Source organism: Puma concolor, chromosome D1 (genome assembly GCF_028749965.1).
Source record: "Puma concolor isolate L17-30 chromosome D1, mPumCon1.1.hap2, whole genome shotgun sequence".
Lineage (NCBI taxonomy): Eukaryota > Metazoa > Chordata > Mammalia > Carnivora > Felidae > Puma > Puma concolor.
Window position 1 is genome coordinate 19,014,825 of NC_141676.1, and position 25,355 is coordinate 19,040,179.

The 25,355-nt window shown below is 56.8% G+C and overlaps 1 protein-coding gene across 2 annotated transcripts in view; it reads left to right on the forward strand.

The window, feature by feature from the left end:
- Nucleotides 1-20,272, forward strand: part of ALX4 (ALX homeobox 4) — a 46,782-nt gene extending 26,510 nt beyond the window's left edge. The window contains exons 2-4 of one of the 2 annotated variants that reach the window (XM_025928975.2): nt 7,142-7,452; nt 13,256-13,384; nt 15,732-20,272. In XM_025928975.2, the coding sequence (XP_025784760.1) occupies nt 7,142-7,452; nt 13,256-13,384; nt 15,732-16,061 (770 nt within the window). In that variant the 3' untranslated portion in view covers nt 16,062-20,272. Of the gene's footprint in view, nt 1-7,141; nt 7,453-10,474; nt 11,161-13,255; nt 13,385-15,731 lie in introns of those variants that run through there. The other variant, XM_086677630.1, reaches the window with a different exon arrangement.
- Nucleotides 20,273-25,355: the final 5,083 nt, after the last annotated feature.

A 25,355-nucleotide genomic window follows, 5' to 3' on the forward strand; every position in this document is an offset into this window, starting at 1 on the left:
TTAAAAAATAATATGCTGCAAAATTCAAATTTGGGGCTGTATAGTTTTATGAATTTTAACACATTCCTGTGCGTGATCCACGTACTCACCACAACGACTCGGGTGAGGGATAAGTCCACACACCAGCCCTTTATGGTCAAGCCCTCCCCCTCCCCAGCCCCTAGCAACCGGTGATCTGTTCTCCATCCTGATCCCGTCGTCTTTCCCAGAGTGTCATATGATAAATAAGTGGAGTCATAATTATGTAAATTTTGAGTCTGGCTTCTTTTACCGACCCTTAACGCTGCTTTTGAGAGTCTTGCCTGCAATTGCCTGTGTAATAGCTCACTCCCTTTATCTCTGAGTCGCATCCTGTTGCGTGACTGTTCCAGTTTGCTTATCCAGTCACCTGTTGAAGGACATGTGGGTTGTTTCCAGTTTGGGGTGATTAGGACCCAAGCTGCTATAAACATTTGCCTGCAGGTTTGGTGTTTTTCCCCCAGAAGATAAGTCCTCATGTCTTGTGGGTCAGTGCCTCGCAGTGGAGTTGCTGGGTCACGTGGGGAGTGTGTGTTTGATTACGTGGCTGCTGCCCTGTTTTCCCGCCGGCGGGTCACGTGGGACACTTGCCGTCGCTCCCCGTCCTCGTCATCACCCGGTGTCGCCAGGTTTTTCACTCGTATTGCAATAGGTGTGTAGCGATATCCCATTGTGGCTGCATTTTCATTTCCGTGGCGGGTAACACGTCAAGAGCGTTTTCTCCTGCTTTTTTGCTGCCTGTCTGTCTTCTTGGGTGAAGCGTGTACTTAGGTGTTCTGTCCACTTTTTTTTTCTTTTCTTTTTGCATCTCTGTCAACTAAAACCCGCGCTTTATTCAGATTTCACAAGTTTTTTTCCCAACGTGCTTTTACGGTTCCAGGACCCTATCCGGGACACCACATTTAGTCCTCAGGTCTCCTTAGCCTCCCGGGGTCTGTGTTAGTTTCTTGAACTTTCTTTGTTTCAAGAAGCATTTGGAGGGCTTGTGTTGGCGGACAGGGGTGCCCACGTCCCCTGCGGGTGGCTGGCCTAGACACCTGAACTTCCATCCCCGCCCCCCCCACCCCCCGTCTGCCTGTCCCGGGTGAGCACAGGTATCGGCTCTCTGCGCGGTCCCTGAAGCGTCACCCCAGTTACTGCGGCCCCTTCGGCGTTATTTATTGAGCCTGGAACTAGACAAGGGACATCCAGGCTGAGCTCAAGACAGAGCCCAGTGGCAGATGAGGTGGGCCGGGGATGTGATCAATGGCTAACCTTTAACCTTCGCCCCTACCCCCACACGACTGTTTGGACAGCGGTAGGTTTAGTCAGTGCCCTTTAAATAGCATGAAAGGGCCTCACGCTGGCCTGTTTTGTTTAAGGAGATTACATCGGCGCTGTGCACTCTGCCACAGGGTGTGCGAGGCCAGCTCACCCGAGAACAGAGAGAGCGGCGTGTCCCCCACGAAGCAGATGTTTGGAGGAAAAATAGATGTAATCAAAACCATGGAGGATAAAATTACTCAGGCCCCTTAGACATACGCTCCATATGCACGGGCCTGTGCACAGCTACACAAACCTCTCCCGTGTCCATACCCACCCACGTGTATCTGCCGAGTGACGGTCACTCACCCAAATCCCCGTGCACCACAGCACGCATCCTACTTGGGGGCCTGCACGCAACCCCACAAGCCTGCCCATCCATAGACCCGTCCGCAGGCAATGACACATATGTTCCCCACACCCATTCCCAGCGGCAGGCTTGTGCCACAGGCCCGAGGGGGCACGTCCCTGCACGCAGAAAGAATGCACGCAGAGAGGCCTCTGCACCCTCCCGCAAGTGGCTTCAGAAGTACATTCTCTTGTGATCCTAGCCATGAAAAAGAAAGCACAGTCACCTTTGGAGATCTCCCAAGGACTTTCATATCAAAAAATGATAGACTAGAGTGACGCCACTGGGTTGAACGGGGACAATGAGCAGAGGGTGAGGGAGTGAAGAGAGAATTTCTATTTCTTGCATTTCTTGGAGTTCAGGCAGAGGTTGGAGGGCCTTCTGTGGCTCCTGATTAAGACCCCCTTTGGGGGCGCCCGGGTGGCTCAGTTGGTTAAGCCATTGACTTCAGCTCAGGTCATGATCTCGCGGTTTGTGGGTTCAAGCCCTGCATTGGGCTCTGGTGGGGCGGAGCTTGCTTGGGGTTCTCTCTCGCTCTCTCCCTCTGCCCCTCTCCCACTTGTGCACACTTTCTCTCTCTCTCTCTCTCTGTCTCAAAATAAATAAATAAACTTAAAAAAAGAGTATATCCTTGAACCATATGGTTCTACTTCATGAGAAGTGGTTGCTGGAAATATTTACCTGGGATTGTTTGAAGGGATGCCGTGCCATCACGGCCGCCATCGCCATTGCATGCATACCCCCCGGTGGGGCAGGTGCTGACTGCTGTTGATGTTTTATGTGTGCACATTACTTGATTCCGTTGGGTGGCCGGGGGTTTATATCCAGATCAAGACATTCCACTGGGAAGCTGCAGCTTGGGATTGTACTGTCTTGGGCCCCAGAGACTGGGACAAAACCATCTTGAGGACCCCTCCGCACTATGGGAGGGGCGTCTACATGGCGCCTGTCCCGAGTCCGTGTGGAAAGAAGGGTAGGGGAGAAGCCAGAACTGCAGGAGGGTGGCTTAGACCAAGGGGCAGGGGGTTCTGTTGCTTCTCAGCCCCATGCAGTGCCAGTGCTGCGGCCTGAAGAAGGCTGGCCCAGAAGCAGGGCAAGCCGAGAGTCTCCCAGTGGCCTTTCCCCAGTGTGGAACATGGTGGGTATGAAGCCGACTCCCAGAAGATCTTGGACTGGGTTTCCTGGGCGTTTAAATCCTAGAGCCCCTTCCATGAATCCCAACTCTTTGCTTCTCCTTCTGCTTCTCTGGCACCCCCTGTTTCCCTCTTGCCCCCACACAGAGACACCCTTCAATGTCTGCGTTGGTCTTCTCCCCTCTCCCCTTCCTCGACTCGTCTCCCCCCATTGTTGCAGCTGTCAGCTGTTCACGGAGGAATGAGTGATTGCAAGCCTCTTTTTCACGTATCCTATCCACCTTTCTCCTCCTTGTCTAGCAGGAGGAATTGATCCATTTATTTGTTCAACAAATGCTTTCTGCATGTACCTATAGGGCACGTAGCTGCACACAGGAGGCACATGGAGGTAGCTGGACAGAGTGAGAGCTCAGTAGTATTTGGTTATTGGAATTTGTTCTTTATCCTTCAGCAACTTCTCACTGCATGTCTGCCATCTGCCCCACCCTGGGTTAAGCCCAAGGTCAATGACATGAGGTTCCAACCCTTGGGGAACTGATGTTCCACCAGAGGAAATGGATACTCGGGGCCTGATTGTATACTAGTCAGAAACACAAGCAGTAACTGGAGAGGCTGAGCAGAGGACAAAGGGGTCTGTATGGTTGTTGCAGTCTGGGAGGACTTCCTGGAGGAGCTGGTGCTTAACTGGATCTTGGAGGTCAGCTGGAAGGAAGGGCATTCCAGGCAGGTGGCTGGAGGTACGATGGAGAGGAACAAGGAGCTAACCTTTAGTCAAGACTCATTCAGCATGAGCAGCGGGGTCCTCTGTTTTCAGGGACTGTCTTGTCGAGGGCACTGCAGGGCGAGCTTGTCTTGGGCCACCCAGCTGACTCGCCACCTAGCTCCTCAGGATCACCTAGTTGGAGAGCAATCTGCTGGCTTTGCCCCAGGGTCCAGCACCATCACCCAGCCCCTCCCTGGGGCCCCCCTGTCTCAAACAGCCTTGTTAAACTTGGGCCACCTGAGGAATAGTGGTGAAAACCACAGTTGTTTAGCCAGGAGGGCAGAAGACTCTGGGAGGTGTGGCCGCTGTCTCTGGGAAGGGCCCTGGGTAGTTGGAGCCAGGACCAATAAGCCCTATGTCTAAGAGACCGACATTGGCCGGACCTCGGGATGAACGGCCCAGCTGTCCTGATGGCAGTGAGCTCCCTGCCACCACAGCCCGTCTGGGATCTGTGGACTGAGTGCCTGAAAGAGCCTTGGCTTGTCATTCTGACCAGCTGGATGGGCCACCAGACCTTGGCAAATTATTCTTTGTTATCTGAATTAGAGACCCAGCCTCTAACGTAAAGCAAAATGATCAACGGTGAAGACTGAGGTTAGACAGCTTGCTTCCCTCTTCTCTGAGAAGCCAGAACATCTGTTTGCCAGAATCCCGTCCATCTCTAGGCCTTTCCAGTTGGCCACAGTTTGCCTGGACACAGACAGGTTCCTCTTCCTTCTCCCCTCTTCTCAGATCCTAAGAGAGGGTCCTGATGGTGACTGAGGCAGGGGGGATACTCCACCGGGCTGAGGCAGTGACACACCCCTGCCTCCTCCCCCTACTCCAGACGGGGCACGGCTGCTCCCTTTTGCAGATGAGACTCTGAGACTCTGAGAGATGTCATCTGTGGTCCGGGGCAGGTGGTGATAGAGCTGGAAATGAGACCTGATCTCCCAACTCTTGGCCCCGTGGTCTTTGTGCACACCGTGCTGTCTCATTTCACCCCGACTCGCTCGGGCTCAGTGGGTACCAGAAACTAGATCCTTACTTCTCGCCATAGAAGACTGGCTGTTCTCTGCTGCCTCCCCACTGGCTAAGCCTAGAACTAGGTCGACACAGAGGGCCTTCTCTCAGAGGCCACGTCTTTCCCTCCTCATCCTCAGAGGCTGGTCCTTCTGCCCCCCAGGATGAGCCAGCAGGACTCCTTGATGATGACAGCTCCCTGATCCCTCTGGCCCTCCCCCTCTCTCCCTGGGAAGAGGCCCTGAGCCCACAGGGTAGGAGGGTAGGAGTAGAGGACTGACCCATGAGCTAGGGGCTCACTAATTAACACACATTCCCTGCCCTCTCTCTCCCTCCCTTTCTCTCTCCCTGCACTAGCCTCCTCCCCCAGTTAAAACTAGGAGTTTGGGCTGGTCCCTACAGCCCTCGGTTTCTGTGACATGTGCAGCCCGGCCCCTCTTGCTGTGCGGGGTGGTCCCAGTCCCAGGCTGGATGCCAGAGGGCACTCTTAGGGTCCGTGGGGTCATGGGATGGAGCCTGGAGATCAGTGCTGGGGCGGGAGGGGCAGGGTCTGCCCCTCCCCCCCGCCCCCAGTCTGGCCTCCAGGAAATTGCATAACAGAGATGTTTATTTTTGGTGAGGCTGGGTGGGATTTCTTCTCTAAAAAAAAAAAAAAAAAAAAAAAACCCAAAACATAAAACTTGTTTGTCTGCCAGGAAGATAAATATCTTTGCTGAAAGCTCTTGGCCCGGCTGCCCGTTGCAGTTTGCATAACATTGTCACCGAAGCCGTGGCAGTCTGCGTGTGCCCAGGCTCACATGGGTGTCATGCGTGATGCCCGTGGGCCGTCCCCCCACGGCGCTGTCAGTGGCCTCAGGAATGGCCTCCCGACACTGCTTCAGGTCCATTGTGGGCACTCACCTCCACCCCCTTCATCGGAGCTGTGGAGAGAGAGGTGGGGACGACAGGCAAATGTCCCTCTCACCTTCCCAGCGGTGAGAGTCCTCAGGGCACACAGAAAGCCAGGGAGGAGAGCCGCCCTGACGCCTCAGCCCCCAGGATATGGATGGAGTCAGGAGACCTGAGCTAGACGCAGTGTCCCGACACGTCACGCCCACGGCTTGGACCTGTTCCCGAAAGAGGTGCCCACACCCACCAGGCGTGCTTGTGCCAGTCAGCTGGTACGTGGGAGGCCCTCTCACGTGCTCCCCCTTATTAATCTGTACTTGCGTCTGGTGCCTCATCTCACCCGCCAGAGTCCCAGGCAGGGGAGTGTGGCTCAGAGGAGGGCTCACACGGGTCTCCAGACACCAGGCCAGCACCTGCACACGCTCCTGCACTCAGACGCGCGGGGCGGGGGGCCTGCCGCGAGGGCTTCTCCGGGCTAAGAGTCCTCTGCCGCCCGGAAGACCATAGCGGAACCGGGAATAACAACCCCGGCAGAAACCTCCAGAAGCTGGGACTGTGCCGAGGGCTCTGCATGTCGGCCTCCTTAACCCCACACTACCCCGTGAGGAGGATCCTACAGATATGTTCATTCCCGTTTCATAGAGGGGGAAACCGAGGCACAAAGACGTTAAGTGAACTGTCGAAAGCACACAGCTGGAGAGAGGTACATGTGGGATACACTCCTTCCACTGGCTCCGGGGCCCCTGCTCTAAACTTGACTCTGAGTATGTCCGCCCAGGGTGCTAACTGGGCCATCTGGACGTGGACAAGGTACTCCCCGCCCCACTGTCCCCTCTGGCCTCCGCCTCCTTATCCTTGACTTACATAGGTCGACTGGTCCTTTTCAGCTCTGGGCGTCTAGGAATCCACCAGCAGAGCCCCATTCCGTCAGATGGCGATGGCTGTGGGCCCAGGCGGAGAGCTTCGTCTAAATCTACTGGGGCGCACACGGCAGCATCCTGGGGATGCAGGTGTCCTCCCAGTGTCCCCAGTACATGCAGCACTTGCCTGGAGCAGGCAGGACCCTGTGAGGACAATAGGTGAAACCTGCAGAGGGCAAGAGTATGACCCCCCCACCCCCACCCCAGGCTGGATTCTTGGTGGGAGGGGAGGGGTCTCCACAGCTCCTGCTGAGCCCAAACAGGACCAGGCCAGGAGAGGAGGGCCATTCCTGTCTGCCTCGACACTGCCCTCCTCTCTGCCCCTGCCCCGTTGGGCCAGACACGGCTGCTGCATGAGATTTCCCTGCCCTGGGAGTCTGAGGCACTGGGTCAGCATCCTTGATGCCCAAAGCAGAGTTGTGGCAAAGAGGATCCTTCTAGAAGGGAGAGCCCAGGGCCAGTGGGGGACGGGGATTAAAGATCTGAGAGATCAGATCGGCTGACCAGAGTCATGTTACATCGGTGCCGAAAGGGATCCATTCTGAGATGATGGCACAGAGGCTCACCCAGAGAGGGACAAGGACTTGCCCGAGGTCACACAGCACTTTGATGGCAAGCCAGGATTAGAACCCAGGCCTCCTGACCTCACCTCCAGTGTGACTCTGAGACGGGGCAGGTGGCAGGGGATGGCTCTTCCCGTCCCTCCCTCTCCTCTTGCTCGGCTCAGCCATTGGTTTCTGACTTTGTTCCCCTCCCCGCCCCCCAGCCAAAGAGAGCTCGCTGGGTGAGCCAGAGTTACCGCCTGACTCTGACACCGTGGGGATGGACAGCAGCTACCTCAGTGTGAAGGAGGCTGGTGTGAAGGGGACCCAGGACCGGGCCAGTGCCGACCTCCCCAGCCCGCTGGATAAGGCCGACTCAGAGAGCAACAAGGGTAAGAAGAGGCGGAACCGAACCACCTTCACCAGCTACCAGCTGGAGGAGCTGGAAAAGGTCTTCCAGAAGACCCACTACCCCGACGTGTACGCACGGGAGCAGCTGGCCATGAGGACAGACCTCACCGAGGCCCGCGTGCAGGTCAGTGAGGGCGCCCGGGAAGAGGGTGGGAGAGCTAGGGCCCGCCCTTGGGCTGGTGGCCCAAGCTGGGGCCGCCTGACTGTCCCTCAACCACACCAGGGTTTTCTTTATCTCAGTCCAAGGAGAACCTGCCCCTCACACCCCTGCTTCGACCGGAGCAAGGCTGCTTTTGTCCACCTGAATACCGGGCCTCTTGCCCTGGCGGGAGCAGGGGCAGAAGGAGAGTCCCCAGTGGAGGCCAGGAAGCCTGTTGGCTGTGTTTCTGGGCCCCGTGTGGTGTGAGCATCCTGGCCTTTTCACAAAGGAGGTGACCCGTGTCTGCTCTCGAAGGCCTGTCTCTTAGGATGGGAACAGGGTAGACCTGAAGACAGCTACGGCATTCCAATGGGCAGACGCAGACAACAGCCTGGCTCTTCCTTCTGCCGGGGATGGCTGCCTCCTCATCCATCTTTCAGCTCCCAACTCAGTAACCTTCTCTGTGAAGTCTTCCTGATGGCCGTGGCTAAAGCGGTAGCCCTCTACCACCATCCAGCCGCCAAAACACCCAACCCAAGCCAACCCAGCCCCACCCAGCAGAACCCAAACAGCCCAGCCAACCCAGCCCAGCCCAGCAGAACCCGACACGACTCAACACTACCCAACAGAACGCAACCTAACACAACATAACCCAAACCAACACTCGATGCAACACAACCCAACTCATCCCAAACCCACACAACACAAGCCGGGTCACCTTCTACCACATCATCCTGTTTTGTGAGAATTTACGAGCGACTTAAACTATCTGTTTGTCTCCTCCCACTACACTGTGGGTTCCTGGGGGCAGGTACTGTCTGGTTGCTCATCACTGCACCCCTACCAATTAGAGAAGGCTGAACTCACAGCAACAAGGGCAAAAAAGAAATATTTGTGGATCGGTGGACCTCCTTTGTCCAGAGAGGTGTGTCCTCCCTCCTTGCATGAAGTTACAGCAAGAAAAGACCGGAGAGGAAGCAAAAACCTCTGAGTACCCAAAACATGGCTGACAAAATCCCTGCACTGAAGCTCAGGCTTCAGCTTCACACAAATAAATGTCATGCTCGGTCAGCTTTTCCACCCCAGAGCCTGTTAGAAATGGCAAATAAGGTATTGTCAGACAGTTTTTCTCCCTCCAGTGGGCTGGGGAAGTCAACGGCCTGACAGCGAAGAGCAGTCTGGCTTTTTTTTTTTTTTTAAGGCGGGACGGCTCAGCTGGGCTGGGCTCAGCTCAGAAGTGGGTTCAGTGCCAGGACAAAGAGCCTTCCCTCATCAGCAGGCCCCAAGGGCGCCCCCTGCTGCATCAGTTCACCAAAGAACCTTCCCCAGAGTGTTTCCAAGGCATCAGTTAAAGGTTCATCGGTCTCAATCATGTTCTGTTTAATCAGGCAGAGGCATCCTTAACACAGTCCAGAAACGTTTTCATTGGAAATGGATATTATGAAAAAGGACCGGCAGTCACCATAAATATGTAGCCATCCAGAAACTGCATGTACCCAAAGTGACTGAAAAGTCAGGTTTTGAGCCACAAGTTCCCCGGGTCCGGCTGCCCCTTTTAGTCCTGCCCAGTGCCTGGTGAATGGTTGGGGAAGGAAGATGGGGCAGTGGAAGCTTTACTGTGATTCTAGAAACCTTCACACCCCAACTATCTTATTTGAATCAAGAGAAGCCACCATGTGACCTCACATGCCTCAGAGTCTGGACGGGAACCCCAGAATCTGGCCTCAGCTCTGCCAGTGGATTGCAAGGAACTGAAGGAGCCAGTGGAGAAGGGAGAGGCCAGTGGTGGGACATTCCTGTAGGCACCGTGTCAGTGAGGGACAGACCAGTTCGTCTTCCGTGTAGTATGTGTGTGTTCCTGACAAATGGCTGGGAGTGCCCAGGCGTAGAATCCACTCAGTATCGGAGGAAGGATGGCTCCTATAGTACGAAAGATGGAAATGACACTGGGGCACATAGGACATTTTTCAGGTACCATGATACAGCTAAAACAGAGCGTCCCCTCTGTACATGTGTGTGCGAGTGCACACACATACACACACACACACAATTTATGCCTACTTCTAAAAAGGAGTTGAGGCAGCTTACAATTCATGATTTATCATTTTCATCTTAGAATAAGAACAACGTCCATGAAATAGGAAGATAATTATGTCAAACACCTAGGCTAAGAATCCTAGTTGCCACCGAGCACAAATTTCAACCCTGAGCTTCCCGGCAGCCAAGGCAGAAAGGGAAACCCTGATGTGTTGCATATCTTACCATCTAAGAGGATGATCATAGGAATATAGAATGTTAGTGCCCGGAAGGATCATCTGGTCCTCTCGTTTGATAATAAGGAAGAGGAGGACCACCGGTGATCAGATGACTCAGGAACAGTGAGTCAGTGGCAGAATCCAGGACTCCTGAGCTCCGGCCCACTATTTCTTTTAGTTTAGCTTGCCGTGCCAGGACATGGGCCATATTGTTCTGAGACTTTTCTTTGTATAAAGGCAGCAGGGTGGGTGGGATCGTTATGTGCGTCAGACCTCTGGATCGAGCCTGGCAGTGCCCTGAGGTCTGGGGGGAGTGGTGAGGGAGCTCCCTGCCTGCCTCTGCTCAGTTTGTTCTGGGGCCCATCCTCAGCTGGTGGGAAGCCAGGTGCCTGGCGTGGAGTGGCGGTGGGGACAGGGAGGAGGTGGGGGGCTCCGAGATGGACCTTTCCCGGGAAGAAGCTCAGGGTTTGGCCTTGCTCCAGGGGGCTGCAGGGGCCTCTCTCTGCTGTCTGGGATTCCGATCTCCGCAGCTGGTGTCTGAAGACAATAAGACAGAGGCCTCCCCGCCCTGGGCCACCCCGCCCTGGCCCCAGATGGGCTGCGGTTAGTGAGGCCCCCGCCAAGACGGTTGGTTCCTTGGGGAGAGGCCTGTGCTGAGCAGGCTCAGGCCGGGGTGGGCCGGGAGCGGGGTGGTCCTGGGGTGCGACACGCAGACTGGAAGGCTGGACCTCGCGGTCCCCTCTCCCCCTTAGGGTTGTCCTGTGGAGACAGGCTGGGGCCACCGAGCCCTGAGGCACAGAGCATCTGTGGGGAGTTCTCAGAGCGCCAGGCTCCAGGGCTCAGAAATGGAAGGACAGACGAACCTAATCTCCAGGCCCTCCAACGTGAGCTCCGAAGGGGCGCGAGGACGCCCTGCCACCACCCAGCTGATGCGCGGAGGAGCCGGCAGACCCGAGAGGCTGACTCAAGCCGGGCCTGGGCAGAAGAGCTCCAGCCTTGCTCAGGAGCAGGGCCCAGGGCTGCGGGCCGGGGAGGAGGGGTGGGGCAGTGCCGCTGCCCCACAGCCTGGCCTCCCCTCTCAGTCTTTAACCCTCCGGTAAATCCCTGGGCCTGGCCCTCTCCGCTGACTCCGTGGTGCTCCCCGCTCTCCCCCACCGCTCAGCTGTCCTTCCAGATAACCCCGGCACCCCCACCGTGCTCTCCACGCCCAGCTCCAGCCTCCACATTCCATCGCCCCCGACTCTGCTCCTCCTCCCACTTCTTGGACCCAGCCACCCCTTTCCCAGTGCAGCACCACCCCCCCCCCCCACACACACACACAGCCCATCCAGAGCCTGCATGACACCTTCACCTGCCGCTCCCACCCCGGGGCTCCAGGGAAACCCCCTCACCCGCCCCGCAGCGTCGGCCACAGTTTCCCTCCCCTTCTCCCCCGCCCCCCCCCAAGAAAGAATGGAGCCATATATCTTGATGCCTGCAGTGGGCTTCTCCCCTCCCCCTGGCTTCCCCCACAGAAAACCCTGGGAGGCTGAGGAAGGAGCGGAAAGACTGAGCTAAGCCTGCAGGAAATTAAACATGAAATGAAAACAACTTCTCTGATTCATTCTCTCATCCTGCCCCCCAGTCCCCCATTCCAGGCCGCTGATAAAGGGGGATCCCGTTTCAGCGGCACAGAGTGGAGACCCGATCCGCCCTTGGCTCTCGGCGGGCGGCCTGGGCCCGGACCCCAGGAGCCCCTGGAGGAAGAGGGGCCCAGGAGGCTGTGGGGCAGGGGCTGAGTGCTTCTCTTACACCAGAGTCAAGACAGGGAAGAAGGACTCTGAAAGCAATGCCGGCAAGTGTGTGTGTGTGTGAGAGAGAGAGAGAGAGAAGCAGTTGTGCACGCACAAGTATCCTTGGGTCTAGGGAGGGACACTGAGGTGCAGCCCCGCACTCCCTCCCTGCCCCCACTGTCCTCACACTAACGTGAGACACACACACACACACACACACCCCAACTTTTTTGTCCTCTTTCCTTTAGCAAAAGACAGCAAGAAAGGTCAGGAGCTGTCAATAAACAAGTGTGAAGTATCTTAAAAACTAGGACATTTCTCATCTGTCTCACCTGTTGCTCTGTGAGGCCCAACCCCTGTGAGGACGTCAGTTCAGATATTGGCCCCATTTTCCAGATACAGAAACTGCGGCCAGTGGCAACGCCCAAATGGGCACCGTGTTGCCCAGCTACACCAGGAGCCAGAGCAGGCTGAGCAGACCCCGTGCTACCCTGGGAGCCCTGGGGCCCAGCTCCTCCCTCTTCGAGGGTGCCGGCTGCCAGTGACCTGCTGTTGATGTGTGCCCACCTGCACCTGTATCGACCGGCAGGTGAACTTCCAGCTGACAGGAACCTCTCCCTGGGGATCTCTGAGGTCTGCCTTTGACAACTCGGCCCAAAGCCTCCTCACATCCTCTTCCCGCCGGTCTCTGCCCCAGATCCCAAGTCACAGGCAGCAGCAGCAGGCCTCAAGTCCAGCTCTCGTCCGTGAACCTTGGGAAGGGTCTCAGCCTGCCAGGGACGTTCCCGCAAAGGAAAAGGACCCGACAGCCCCCACCCGCCCATCAAAGACCACAGCTCACACGCCTGGCTCAGAGACCACCCTCCCCACCAGGTCCCCGCTCAAGCCAACGTCCCACCCGCCCCTGCCCAGTGACGGGTGGGCCCTCACTCCTCCCCAGAGTCGGGCCACCCTCTGCATGAGACCTTGCAGTGGCCACTTTTACTGACCACACCAAGAGCAAACCCCTCTACTAAGCAACGAGGTCCTCCACAATGTGACCTCTGCGTCCACGATTCTTTCTCTCCCACCGCCCCCCAGCTGGGCAGCATGGCTTCCTGGGGTCGAGGATGCCCTGCTGTTTCTACACTCAGGCCCTCCCCTCAGCCCTCCCCTCCATGAAGCCGCCCCTGACTGCCTCTGCTACCCAGCAGAACCCCTGTTCTCCATAGAAGCTTTAGCACAGAGGTCCTGAGTGGGGAGGTTTTCCAACAAGAAGGCTTCAGAGGGTATTCAGACAGGTAGGAATTCTGATGCTGGGCCAATAGGCCCCAGGGGACCATGGACGTTTTGGAAAATCATGGCAAGACTGTGTGCGTGAGTGGCTAGGGGACGAGTTTCTAGAGGAGCGGTCACAGCTTTTGTCGGGTTGCCCACAGGAGTCTGTGGCCTGCAGCAGGTTCGGCCACACGGCGCTGGGGTTGGTTAGATGACCTGGTAAGGTGGCCGGTGATATGCTGTGTGTGTGTGACACTTGCCTGCTCTGGATTCTGCAGCTTGGAAAAATGAAGTCTGGCCCAAGATCACATTGTGGTTAGTTGGGGGTATGCTGCCTTCCTGACTCTCAGCACTGATCATTCTAGATTATAAGCCTTGAGGCCAAAGACTGAGGCAGACACTTCCCCGCAGCCCCGTGGCCCTGACCATGCACTGTGATGGGTGGGGGCTCGAGGGACCAGCTTGCACTACGTGACCCCTTGTGGCAATTGCTTTGCCTTGTAGGTCTGGTTCCAGAACCGAAGGGCCAAGTGGAGGAAGAGAGAGCGTTTTGGACAGATGCAGCAGGTCCGAACCCACTTCTCCACCGCCTACGAGCTGCCCCTCCTCACCCGAGCTGAGAATTACGCCCAGGTAAGCCCCGGCCCCGAGCCGCCGGCTCCAGCCCCCCAGGCTCCTGGGGCTCTGGGAATGGGCACCTCAGAGGAGGGCTTGGGTCCCCTGAGATGGGACACATGAGGCCCGGTCCAGGTGTGTTCATACCTGAATGTGGGAGGTCCAAGGCCTTTCCTGCCCAACGTTAAGTGCTGGCCCAGGCTTGGCTGGACATGAGGGAGGGGCAGGGTGGGACAGAGAGGACGGCTTTCCCCTCTGCCACTTTTGCTGTTTTTGCTGTGGATGTCAGATCCAGGGCAGGCTGCTGACCAGGGCCTCCGGGCCATCAGGAGCCACTTGGAGTGTTTCCTAGGGAAGCAAGCTCCTGAAACCTGGCGGGCGTGACGCAAGGCTGTAGCGCGCATGGGAGTCTGAGTCCCGAGACGGGCTGTTTTCCGGCCCCAGACCTTTCTCACTTCAGACAAGCCACGAGCTCTCTGAGCCTTGGTTCCTTCACCCAAAAACCGACATGATAAAAGGACCCTCCCCAACTCTTTCGTGAGGTTGTTGAAAGGCAGAGATTAGACAACGCAGAAGTACTTGGGGGAATGAACAGCCCGATAAAGGTCACGCTACAGCCCTCAGCTCTCCCAGGCGACAGTGTCCCATCCTCCCCTCCGTCCCGTCCCGTCAGCCAGCCCCCATTCTAGTGACACTGGAGTCTTCAGTGGGAGGCAAAGGGACGAGAAGAGTGTGAGTAGTGGCCGGCACCCGGAGCTGAGATGTCCCTCTGGCTGAGTCCACTCCTCACACCCCTCAGTCTGTCTGGTGGAGGTGACCGTTCCCTCCCCTCGGGCCTCTTGATGCTGGTGGCAGCATGGCCTCTGCCTTCAGCTCCGGGCCTGGCCCCACGCGGCAGTAAGCCAGGCCTTCCTGTCTCCTTTAAGACTCTCCGTCAGGGCCCTGCTGTCCCACAGCCCCTGGGCACCCCTCCTGGACCAGCTCTGCCCCTCGGCCTCCCAGGATTCAAGTGAGGGGGCAGGGGGCAGGGCTGGGTGAGGCTGAGGAATGTGGGGTCTCTCTCTCTCTCTCTCTCTCCTTCTCACACACACACCTCGTCCTCAGTTCCTGCTGCCTACTTTGATCTTTCCCCTCCCTCTGTCCCGGGAAGCTGGGCCTCCAGCCTGGCTCCTGGGCCAGCATCTCTGCTGCCCGAGCTCTCTCCTGGAGGGGGGGGATGGGGGGCGGACAGCCCAGGGCGGCCTCATCCCTCCCACCTGCAGCACCGCGTATCACACATCAGCCTTTTGACCGAGGGGAGGGGCGAGGCCCCTGATTCCTCGTCACCCCAACCAGGAGGAAGGCGGTCAGGCCCATCTGCCAACAGTTCTTGTCGCCGTGGCAATGCCTCGTGGAGATTCGGGGGCAGCCATCTTTCCTCACTTGGCTTTGGAATCCCTGCCCCGTGTGGACTGCAAACACTGGGTGCGGAGGGGAGCTGGCCAGCAGAAGCTGCCTGAGGGCCACCAGGAATCCCCTGCACATGGCTGGGAGGTCACCATCTCCTCTGGTCCTGCTCACCCTGCCCCTCCACACCACAGGCCTGCCTCCAGTCTACCCCCACCTGCTGCCTGAGCACCCCCGCCTCTCTCTCTCTCTCACACACACACACACACACACCCTGGCACGTGGGCAACCAGCCTGGCTCCATCCATCCCCTCATGTGCACTCCCAGCCTTCTGAGGTGGCCCCGTCCATCCTAAATTCTGAAGCCTCAAGGACACAGCCCTTGGACCCTTAACCACGGGTCATGGGGGAGATTTGGCCCCCCTGCCTGGCCCTGCCCCCTGCACACCACAGCCTGCACGCCCAGAGCCCATGTTCCCAACGCCAGAGCTCTCTGGGTTTGGGTCAGCTCCCATTTCTCAGGTACCTGGGATGCCCCAGGCCTGATGAGGAACCACAGGCAAGTAAGATGCTATTACTGACCTTAAGGGGCTCATGGAGGGAGAGACAAAGTCTGCAACTGCATCTAAAATTTGCACGTCAGCTGGCTGAGGCGGGGGCTGCCCTCAGCTGGTTAGCTGTGCCGGGAAGGTCCCTGTTACTGGACCTTTGATGAAGTTTGAAGTTCAGTCCCTAAAACAGAATTTCTCTCTGCTGGGAACAGAGGAGCCAAAGCATAAAACCCAAACCCTCCTAGGTCTGGATGGCCATAAAGGTTTTGAGAGACTCCCAGGTGAACACTCAAGAATGATCTCCTCGTAAGGATGGGCCCCTAGGCGGGGACAGGTCATCCGGGGGTAGGAGCAAGCCCCTTGCATACCCGCCACCCCCACCCCTGTCCCAGCCAAGCCTGTGACACCTCTCCCTTCCCTCCCCCCAGATTCAGAACCCATCCTGGATCGGCAACAATGGGGCCGCCTCACCGGTGCCAGCCTGCGTGGTCCCCTGCGACCCGGTGCCTGCCTGCATGTCCCCTCACACCCACCCGCCTGGCTCGGGGACCAGTGGCGTCACCGACTTCCTGAGTGTCTCTGGGGCCGGCGGTCATGTGGGCCAGACACACATGGGTGGCCTGTTTGGAGCAGCAGGGCTCAGCCCGGGCCTCAATGGCTATGAGCTCAACGGGGAGCCGGACCGCAAGACCTCGAGCATCGCGGCCCTCCGCATGAAGGCCAAGGAGCACAGCGCGGCCATCTCCTGGGCCACATGACAGGGCCCCTCGCAGCCCATCCCCACGCCCTCCCCCACCTCGGGGCACTGGCCACGCCCATGCTTTCCAGGCCCCCAGCCTCCCATTCGACTTTCCTCTTAGGAACCTGGCCTGGGCCAGGGGCCTGGCCCTCAGCACTTTCAGCCGCCCCAAGTGTGAGGCCCCACGGACCGCTGGGAGGGAGGGGGCAGCAGGCCCCGCCCTCTCTGGCACTGAGGCCGAGACCCCTGCTCCTGGCCAGAGGCAGCGGAGGAAGCCAGGTGGCCGAGTTTTGCAGCTTTGCATCCATTATAAGCTGAAGACCCTTTCTCCCCACCCCTGCTCTTCTGCCCTGCCTGGTTTGAGGGTTGAGTCAAGGATAGATTCCCATCCAGACCGAGCAGCGGCCACGTGCAGTCATGTCCGTCCTTCCCTCTGCTGTGTGGTCCCCTGGTCACCAGGCCAGTGAACGTGTCTGAAGAACAGGCCGCCCTACAGAGTTGGCTTCCTGCCCTCCCATCTCCTCTCCTCCCAAAGCCCACAGCATCCGACCTCCTGGGCCCAAGGCACCACCTCGCCTTCACCCACCCTGGCTGTCCCCTGTGCCGGACCCACCTGGGGGGATGGACAGAACAGGAAAGGAGCTGGAGCTGAAGAATCCTGCTGTCATCCAGCAATGCTGGCATCTAGGACAGTCCCTGAGGGGGCCTCATCCGGCTCCCTTGCTCCCGGAGACCCCGGATCTGGGTGAACACCGCAGGGGAGCGGACACAGACCACCCACGACACCCACAGTGCTAGAAGAAGAAAAGCTTCTAGAGAGAGAGGAAGAGCTGCGGGCAGGGGTCCGGGAGGGGACAGGGGCTCGGGCACACACTTGCGCTCTCCTTGACGGTCCAACACCCTGCAGCCAGCAGGGTGCCTGTTACAGTGGGCAGGTCTGGACAGCTCTGTTCTCCAGCTAGCCAGGCCCCTCCAGGAGGACCTGGGGATGCTTGTCCCCTCCCCCACCCATTCTGGTCTCTCGCCAGGGCTGCTGAGGAGTGCCCCGGCGTGGAAGGACTTATACCTCGGAACACACAAGCTAGGGCCTGGAGCCGTGTTGGCGGGGGGTCAAGAGCAGCGTGCGGAGTTTGCTAATGGATGTGTGCTCGCGCTCGGCCTCTCGGCCCTTACGCTGCCTCAGGCTGCCTGTCCCTCACCAGCCGTCCCTGGAGTAGCACCAGACCTGCCCAGAGCCTTCCGCAGGGGCAGGGTGCGGGGGGGGGGGGGGTCCCAGTTCTTCCAGACAAAGGGAAGATAGAGCCCTCTCTTGTGCTTCTTCCCTAGGGCGTCAGAAATCTCAGCCCCTCTCTCCAGCCTCTAGAGGGGCTCATGGGCCAAGCCTCTCTGGGTCACTTGCTCTGCCCCAGATGTGGGAGACAGGATGCCCCCCGGAAGTGGGTTTCCCTGCCTGCGGAAGGGGCCTCCTTCTGTGGGGGATCTCTATCCATGTCTGCCTGACTGGAGACTTGCAGCTCGAGTTTCAGCACCAGGTCCCAGCCATCACCTAAGCCCGTGGTGCACAGCACCTGTCCTCTGAGGCCCCTCCAGCGGGGCGGCCCCTGGGGAGAAGGCCCCCACCTTCTCTGTCAGGGAGGAGGGCCAAGTCCAGCAGGCTCGGGGACCTGCCCACAGGACAGCCTCTTGGCTTCGGTGGAGGGTGACAGCCTCTGGAGGTTTAGAAGGAATCACAGTCCCCACCTCTGCCTTGTGTTCCCATCTGCCCTGGAAACAGGACTGGGGAAGGATCTGGCTTTGGCTCCCTTCGTTAAGAGTCAGACCTCTTTGCAAACTGTGGCTCTAACATTTGCTCTTCCAAAAGTGAAGGTACAGGTGATGTTCTCATTGGCTCAGCTTTAAAGGTTTCTTATATCTGAGGATCTGGGAATGCCTCTTCCAGTTCTGAGGTTCACTGAAATAACTCAGGCTCCCCAAATCTAGGAAGGGAAAGAGGGAAGCACATAAGGCTGGGAATAGTTCCCTGTCTTCCTTAACGGCTCTGGTGGCTGGGAAGGACATGGGAGGACCCCTTGCCGTAGGTATGTTCTCACCCAGGAGGGAATCAACAGAGAGAGGAGGAAAACCGAGAGAGTGCCAGAGGAGGAGGGGAGGGAGAGAGGGGGCTCTAGGTGGATCCTTCTGGAAGGGACCCCTGGTGCTCAGTTCCTCTATCTGACTGCTTTCCGGCTGGGTGACACCTCAGTCGGACAAATTTCAACCAAAAAGCTTGAGAAGAAAAAGCCTCTGGTAGAGGAAGAGGCTCTGTGGCTCTGGTTGTCCTTCCCACCAACACGGCCAAGTATTTATGTGTCAAACGTCCGTGTGAAATGTGCCTGTTCATCTTCCCACAGGGAGGTCGCCCCACCTGCCCCAGGCCTATCTTCACCCTGTCCCAGCTCCCCAGGGCCGGCCCAACACCCTGAGAATCATACAACCCTTGAGCTGGAAGGACTGAAAGGCCCTCTACTTAGTACAGTCCCTTCACAATGGAGAACGAGAAGGTCCCAGCCCCGGGGGTCGGGGCAGGGGCGGTGAAGTGACTGCCCTAAGCAGCGGCCTTAGCCCACATGTTGTGGGGGGGTGCCTCACACGGCATCTCCGCTCTCTGCTGGAGGTCCTCCCTCTCTCCTGAGCCTACCCTCTGGTTCCTTCCCAGTGGGTGGCTGGGCCCAGGCCTCCGACGGCTGGAGGCGTCCCCGCAGCAGCTCCTGCGAGGGCTCAGCAAGCTTGGGTGACGCGCCGGGGCTGGCTGGCTTCCCTGGGAGCAAGGTCTCAGGAAGGCGGGCAGAGAGGAGAGCCAGCCTGCTCTGAGGGTCACCGCTAAGCGAATAAGCTGCAAGGGGTGAGGATTCCCTTTGGCTACTTGCCTAAGATCTCAGCAGACGTGGCAAATGCAGACCACTGGGCAGCCTCTTCAACACCGAGAGCCTCCGATCCCTGCTGGGGACACGGCCACGTGGCCAGGGCTTGACACGAAGGTGCCACCACCACCCTCAGATGCCCTCACACTCCCGGGGCCCGGGAGGAGAGGGCACTGGCTTGTCCCCAGGTCTTCAACGGCTCTTGGAGGACACGGGCTTTGTAACTTTTCTTGAATCCTTTCGACTATACTTGATTCTCAGCTCTCACTACCGAGCCTCCAGCTCTGGGAAGCATGGTGGCCAGGTGAGTTCAAAGACACTGCTAGGGGACGGGGGCAGCAGTCGTGAGGTGGGTCCCAGCAACACACCGCAGTGGCCACACGGGGCCCAGCTCCAGAGCCCCGCCTGCCCTCTCTTTGGCTGGGTAGACAAGAGGAGTTTTTCCACGAAAGCGACCAGGTTATCTTGCTTACGCAGCCGTTGTCTCTCTGGGCCAGGTCGTGGGGAGATCATCTCGCGGGACACCCCGGGGGCTTCTGGTCGGCTTCATGGCCCTGTCAGGTGCAAAGGCAAGTAAGACAAGCTGGGGGAGGACGGTTGGCAAAGCGGCCCCCCCCCAGGATAATAATCCATGGCCATAAAAGAGAAAGAGGAGAAGATAAGAACCCTACTGCCAGAGTTCCCAGACTCCACTTCACCTTCACCAAGGATGCTGCAGGGAGAAGAGGCATTCTGGTGAACCAGACGTTACCTAAGCTTGCCCTCCCCCCTCCCCCTTCACGTACATACATAGAGCTAGGCCTTTATACTACTGATTTTGAAGGACGGTTTTCAATGCCTAATAGTCTGTTTGGATGTGCAGTGGTTGAAAAGCGCTGAGTGCTAGAAGGAGCGTGAACCTCAGCCAACACTGACTGTTCTCATTGTAAGATATTTTTAACCCTGTATAAACGCAACTTTTCCCTTTAGCTTAATGGCCTGGGGTGGAATATTAAAAATATATATTAAAAATACATTAAAAACTCAGAAAAAAAATGTATTAAAAAAAATGAGGTCAGTTCTATAAAGTTTTACTGCCTAATACCACCATGTAACGACATTATAGCAAAATATTAAAAGAATCATTCTTGCCTTTTAAAGTAAGTTATTGCACTTACATCTTCTTTGGGAGGGGAGGAATATGTGATGAGCAGGGGACTTAGGGCCCAGGCACGGGGCCAAGTGGAGGGCGGAAGCAAATGGACGCTCCGGGGCACCCTACGCCGGGCACAGCCCAAACTGTCTGTTTGCTTGGTGTTTGCAATAAACTCCTTCTCCTTCCTCCTCTCAACTGGAACCTGTCTGTTTTGTTCCCGGCTTGTGACAGATGAAATGTGATCAGAGGGGCCTCTGAAATCTCACATTAATTGAAGTCGGCAAAAAATACTAACAGTGCCCTTTTGAACTGCTGACACAGTACAGAATGGATTACCAGGGCTAGATTAACAACAGGTGGCCGGCCAGGGCTCCTGCAACAGAGAAGGGGTGCGTGGCCTGCGAGGGTCTGGGACGGCCCCCTTTCATCCCAGAGGACCTGCCCGCACAGCAGGCAAAAGAAGTCGGCGGGTTGGGGGACCAGAGTCTGCCTCTCAGGCAGCAGAAAGGGTCCCAGTGCATCTTGGGTACGCCCAGCATTGCCCATGCGCGGAGGTCTTCAGAGAGGCACAGCCAGCCCATTGGTCACGGAGTGCCAGTCTGCGTTTGCAGGGGCTGTCCTGAAAGCAGAGAGAGCCGGGACACGGAGGGCCGGGGCAGGGCCGCGGGGCACAGAGCGTGAGACAGGCCTCCAGGAGAGGCAGGCCCCAGGCCTGGCTCTGCTCCTCGGTGGCTGAGGGAACTTGCAGGAGGCGTGACCAGATGGTCTTTAAAGCAAAGCTCTAAGAGCAACTTAGGAAGCAGGGAGGGCCCAGGTTCTGCTACGGAATAGGCACGTCCCTGCTTTCCGACGTGAAGGTGATTTGAGGACGGGCTGCTGTGTGGAGAGGGGACTCTGCTCTCACATCATTGTGGCTCATAAGCCTGTGCCTAGGGCGACTGGGTGACTCAGTTGGTCGAGCATCCGACTCTTGATTTCAGCTCAGGTCATGATCCCAGGGTGGTGGGATCGAGTCCCACGTTGGGCTCTGCGTGGAGCCTACTTAAGATTCTCTCTCCCTCTGCCCCTCTCCCCGGCTCTCCTCTCTAAAAAATAAAAATAAAAAATAAGTCTGTCCCGGACTAGTTTACCAACTTGGGGGAGGATGATACGGATAGTACCCATAGTATCCATGCACGGGCCTTTGTGAGCTGGTGTGGCAATAGTGATCTAAAGGGCAATGCTTATCCCCCAAAGAAACACCTCTCCCTCTGGTTGCCAGCCGTGAGTCTCACAGGAATGTCCTTTCCAGCCTCTCTTTCCAACTATTTAAATGTTACTTTCTTGGAGCCACATCTCCGACTCGGTACCTGTGGTAAGTTCTTATTCAGTATAGACCCAGCCGGGTCTTAGGTTGGCCTGGGCTGGGAACTTGTTTTTTTTAAAAAGACACCTGTCAGCTCTTGGGACTCAGGGTCATGGTAGCACTTGGAATGTCCATCCCAAATCACTGCCAAGTCCCAGGGCAGGAACCGAAGCAGAGAGAGGGAAAGGCCTCGTGCCCGCGATGCTGCCTGCCTCGTGCCCCTGCTCTGGTCTGTGGGAGCTGAGCAGCCCCAGCGTCCCGGAGTCCAGGTGAGTGGGACTGCCTGAGTGTGGGGCTGCTTCACGGGGTCGTTCAGGCCTCCCTGGTGACCCCGGTCACCCGTCCCTGGGACCTGTGCCTCTGAGCAGCACTCTGGGAGACAAGGCCAGCAAGGCTTCCTCCGATATCCGCTGTAGCTCAGCCCTTCCCTATCGCCGCCAGGACGGCTCACTGCTCCCCACACCATCTGGGGCCTTTCACTTGGCCGCAGTAATGGACGTGCAATCCACTTAGGACGCCTGTCTGCCCCCTGCAAGCTGCCTGCACCAGGAGAACTCCTGTCTGCTTCGTTCTCTAAGGCTTCCTCCAAATGGCAAGACCCTCTGTGAAGCTCTACCTTAAGTCCAGGCCCCCACCCCTACCTCCACCCGCAGTCAGCTGTTGGCCCCTGTGTGCACCCACAGAGCTGTTTGTAATACAATTTCAGCACATAATCCGCGTACGTTATTTATCTGCCTGACTGCCCCACAGGCCTAAAAGGCTCCGAGGAGAGACAGGCCAGTTCTGTTCACCGGATGTTTCAGGAAATACTTGGGTAGCTGAGGGAACAGATGGGAAGATGGGAAGGAGGCAATGCTCTGCTTGGTTCACGATGGGACCGGGAAGGTCAGAGAAGGGATTCAGGTAGAGAGAGCTGGAAGTGGGTTCAGGCCACTAGGGATCAGCCAGGAGTGAGCTCAGAGCCGCCACCCGGCCGTGGGCCTTGCCCACCCTGTTCCTCCAGGGCTCGTGTGCACTGAGCCAAAGCCAGGACGCGAAGCCTGGCTTCTCTGTCTGGTGCTCCTGGGGTTGAGCCAGCACGAGGCCGGCACCCCAAGACAGCCCGAGAGGTCTCATACCCCAGAGTGCTCATCTCAGGCCTTTTCTGCGAAGTCTTGGGCTCAAACCTGGAGTCATCCCCGAGTCCCAATGCCCCTAAGCCCTCTGCACCTCCACCTGCCTCGGGGCGGGCTCCACAGCCAACCCGGCAGAGGCTGCTCTCACCTCCGGTTCCTCACCAATCCCACTGCCCCAGGTCTTGCTACAGAAAACAGTGGTGCCCAGGCACCGAGCTGGCATTTATCAGCAGAAACCCCGGTAGCTGCTGGGGGGCGGGGTGGCGCCTCGGTGGTGGTCTTCTTCCCGCACAGGCCCAGACTTGCACGCTCAGCTGCTGAGGAACAATAGGCCCTCCACAAACAGCCCGTTCCCCCAAATAGGGCCATCGCACACTGTGCGCACAGAAGGGAGGAGATGCGTGCCAGCTCCAGAGACAGTGGGGTGTGAGAGTTGACATTTTCCCAGGAATTCTGTGATTCCAAACAGACTTTTTTTTTTTTTTTTTTTTTTTTTCAGCTGCACACAGACCAACAGGCTTGAGGAAGGCAAACTTCCGAAAGAAACTCCAGTGTATGGCCATGTGTGCACCATGTGTTAAGTAAGGTGTTGCCTCAAGTAGTTGGGAGCAAACCCACTGTGGGCCCTGGGTGACATCTTCCCGGAGCCCCGGTCGGAGCGCACTTCAGAGGCACAGAGGCGATGCTGTTCATGGCACACCCCCTGGGGGCTCTCCTTTGGTGGCGTCACAGGCCCCCCACCCCCGCTGTCTCTTCTCTGTCTTCTACCCACAGTGGATCTCTGTGATGCCCAGGCTCTGTGAGAAAGACAGGACATTAAGGCCAAGCTGTACCGCGGAGACAGATGAAAAGAAATGAATGTGTATGTGTGTGTGTGTGTGTGTGTGTGTGTGGTCAGGCGTGGTGGGGGGGGGGGAGGACAAGGGAAGAGAAGAGTCTGACGAAGGGTGAAGTCTCCTCTCAGAGGTAGCTTTGGACAGACAGTTCTGTTCAGACAAGAGCGTGGAAAAGGACGGGCCGGGAAGCCACGTGGTGAAGTGGAGGACAGGAGACCTGGGTTTAACAACTGATTTTACGACCTATCAGCTTCGTTATCTCAAGCAATCTCTGACTTTCAGTTTCTTCATCTGTAAAATGGGCACAACCAGCTTATCTCACAAGGCAGTTATGAAGTCCGAGAGAATGAAAGCATTTGAAGCTAGTGAAGAGCTGTACAGGCAGGAGAGATCTCGCATGCTGGGGTCTGGGGAGGGCCATTGGGCTGGCCAAATGGCCAAGGGACAGACGCCAAAGCCTGGGGTACTGCTTCACAAAGTGGGCCACCAGCCTGGGAAGCACTGAGCACCCCTGATCTTATGCTTACGGGATTGAGGAGGGGGTGGTGAGCAGTGTAGAAGCCAGAGCAAGACGCCATCTACTGAGTGGCTTAAATAATGGTTATTGTCTCACAGCTCCGGAGGCTGTACGTCCATGATCAAGGTTCTGGCCGACTCAGTTTCTAGTGAGGCTTAGCGTCTGGCTTGTAGATGGTCACTTTCTCACTGTGTCCTCACACTGCCTTGGTCTCTGTGCTCGTGCCGAAAAGAGTTCTGGTGTCTCTTCCTTTTCTAAAAGGACACCAGTCCTATCGCATTAAGACCCCACCCTTAGGACCTCACTGAAACTTTATTACCTCTTTCTAGGCCAAAGCAGTCGCATTGAGGGGTCAGGGCTTCAGTGGGGTTTTGCAGGGGACACGATTCTGTGTGTAACAAGCAGCTGGTGTGTGATATACGAGTGACGGGAAGGCACAGAAATAGACCAGCACTGCTCTTCCCCATCCTCCTTTCCCAGAGGCCCTCAGCAGGTGCCAGCAGTTCCCACACGTGCCCAGCAACCACGTGATTTGGTGCCTTGTCGCTTTCCACCTAGGCCACCGCTGAGTGGTCACGTGCCATTCCTAGTCCCCGCCCACTCCGCCCATCACCAACACCAACGCCAGACTGCCAAAGACCAGCTCTGATCACATCCTTCACTAGAACAAACATCTGAAAAGTCTCTGAAGTATCTACTCACTGACATTTCAGCCCTTTTAATTAGGCCTAAACTCCTATCCAGTCTCATCTTTTCTTTTCTTTTTGAGACAGGTCGGGGGAGGGGTTGAGAGAGACTCCCAAGCATGCTCCGTGCTGTCAGCACAGAGCCCAACGCTGGGCTGGATCTCATGAATCGTGATCTCATGACCTGAGCCGAAATCAAGTTGTATGCTTAACCGACTGAGTCATCCAGGCGCCCCTAGCCTCAAATTTTCTAACGCCCCAAACTGGATGCACTGTTCCTGCAAACCTACGTCATCCATTACACTTTCCCATATTTTTAAAATCACTTTATTTTATTTCATCATAAGTGTACTCTAATCCCCATCGCCTATCTCCCCCTTCCTTCCACCCACCTCCCCTCCAGTAACCATCAGTGTGTTCTCTATAGTTAAGGGTCTGTTTCTTGGTTTGCCTCTTTATTTTCCCCTTTGCTCATTTGTTTGGTCTCTTAAATTCCACATATGACTGAAATCATATGATATTTGTCTTTCTCTGACTTATTTTACTCAGCATTATACTCTCTAGCTCCATCCATGTCTTTGCAAATAGCAAGATTTCACTATTTTCATGGCTGAATAATATTCCATTATTTATGTAGGCCACATCTTCTTTACCCATTCATCAGTTGATGGACACTTGGGCAGCTTCCATAGTTGGCTATTGTAGATAATGCTGCAATCAACATGGAGGTGCATGTATCCCTTTGAATTACTGCTTGTATTTTTTGGGTAAATACCCAG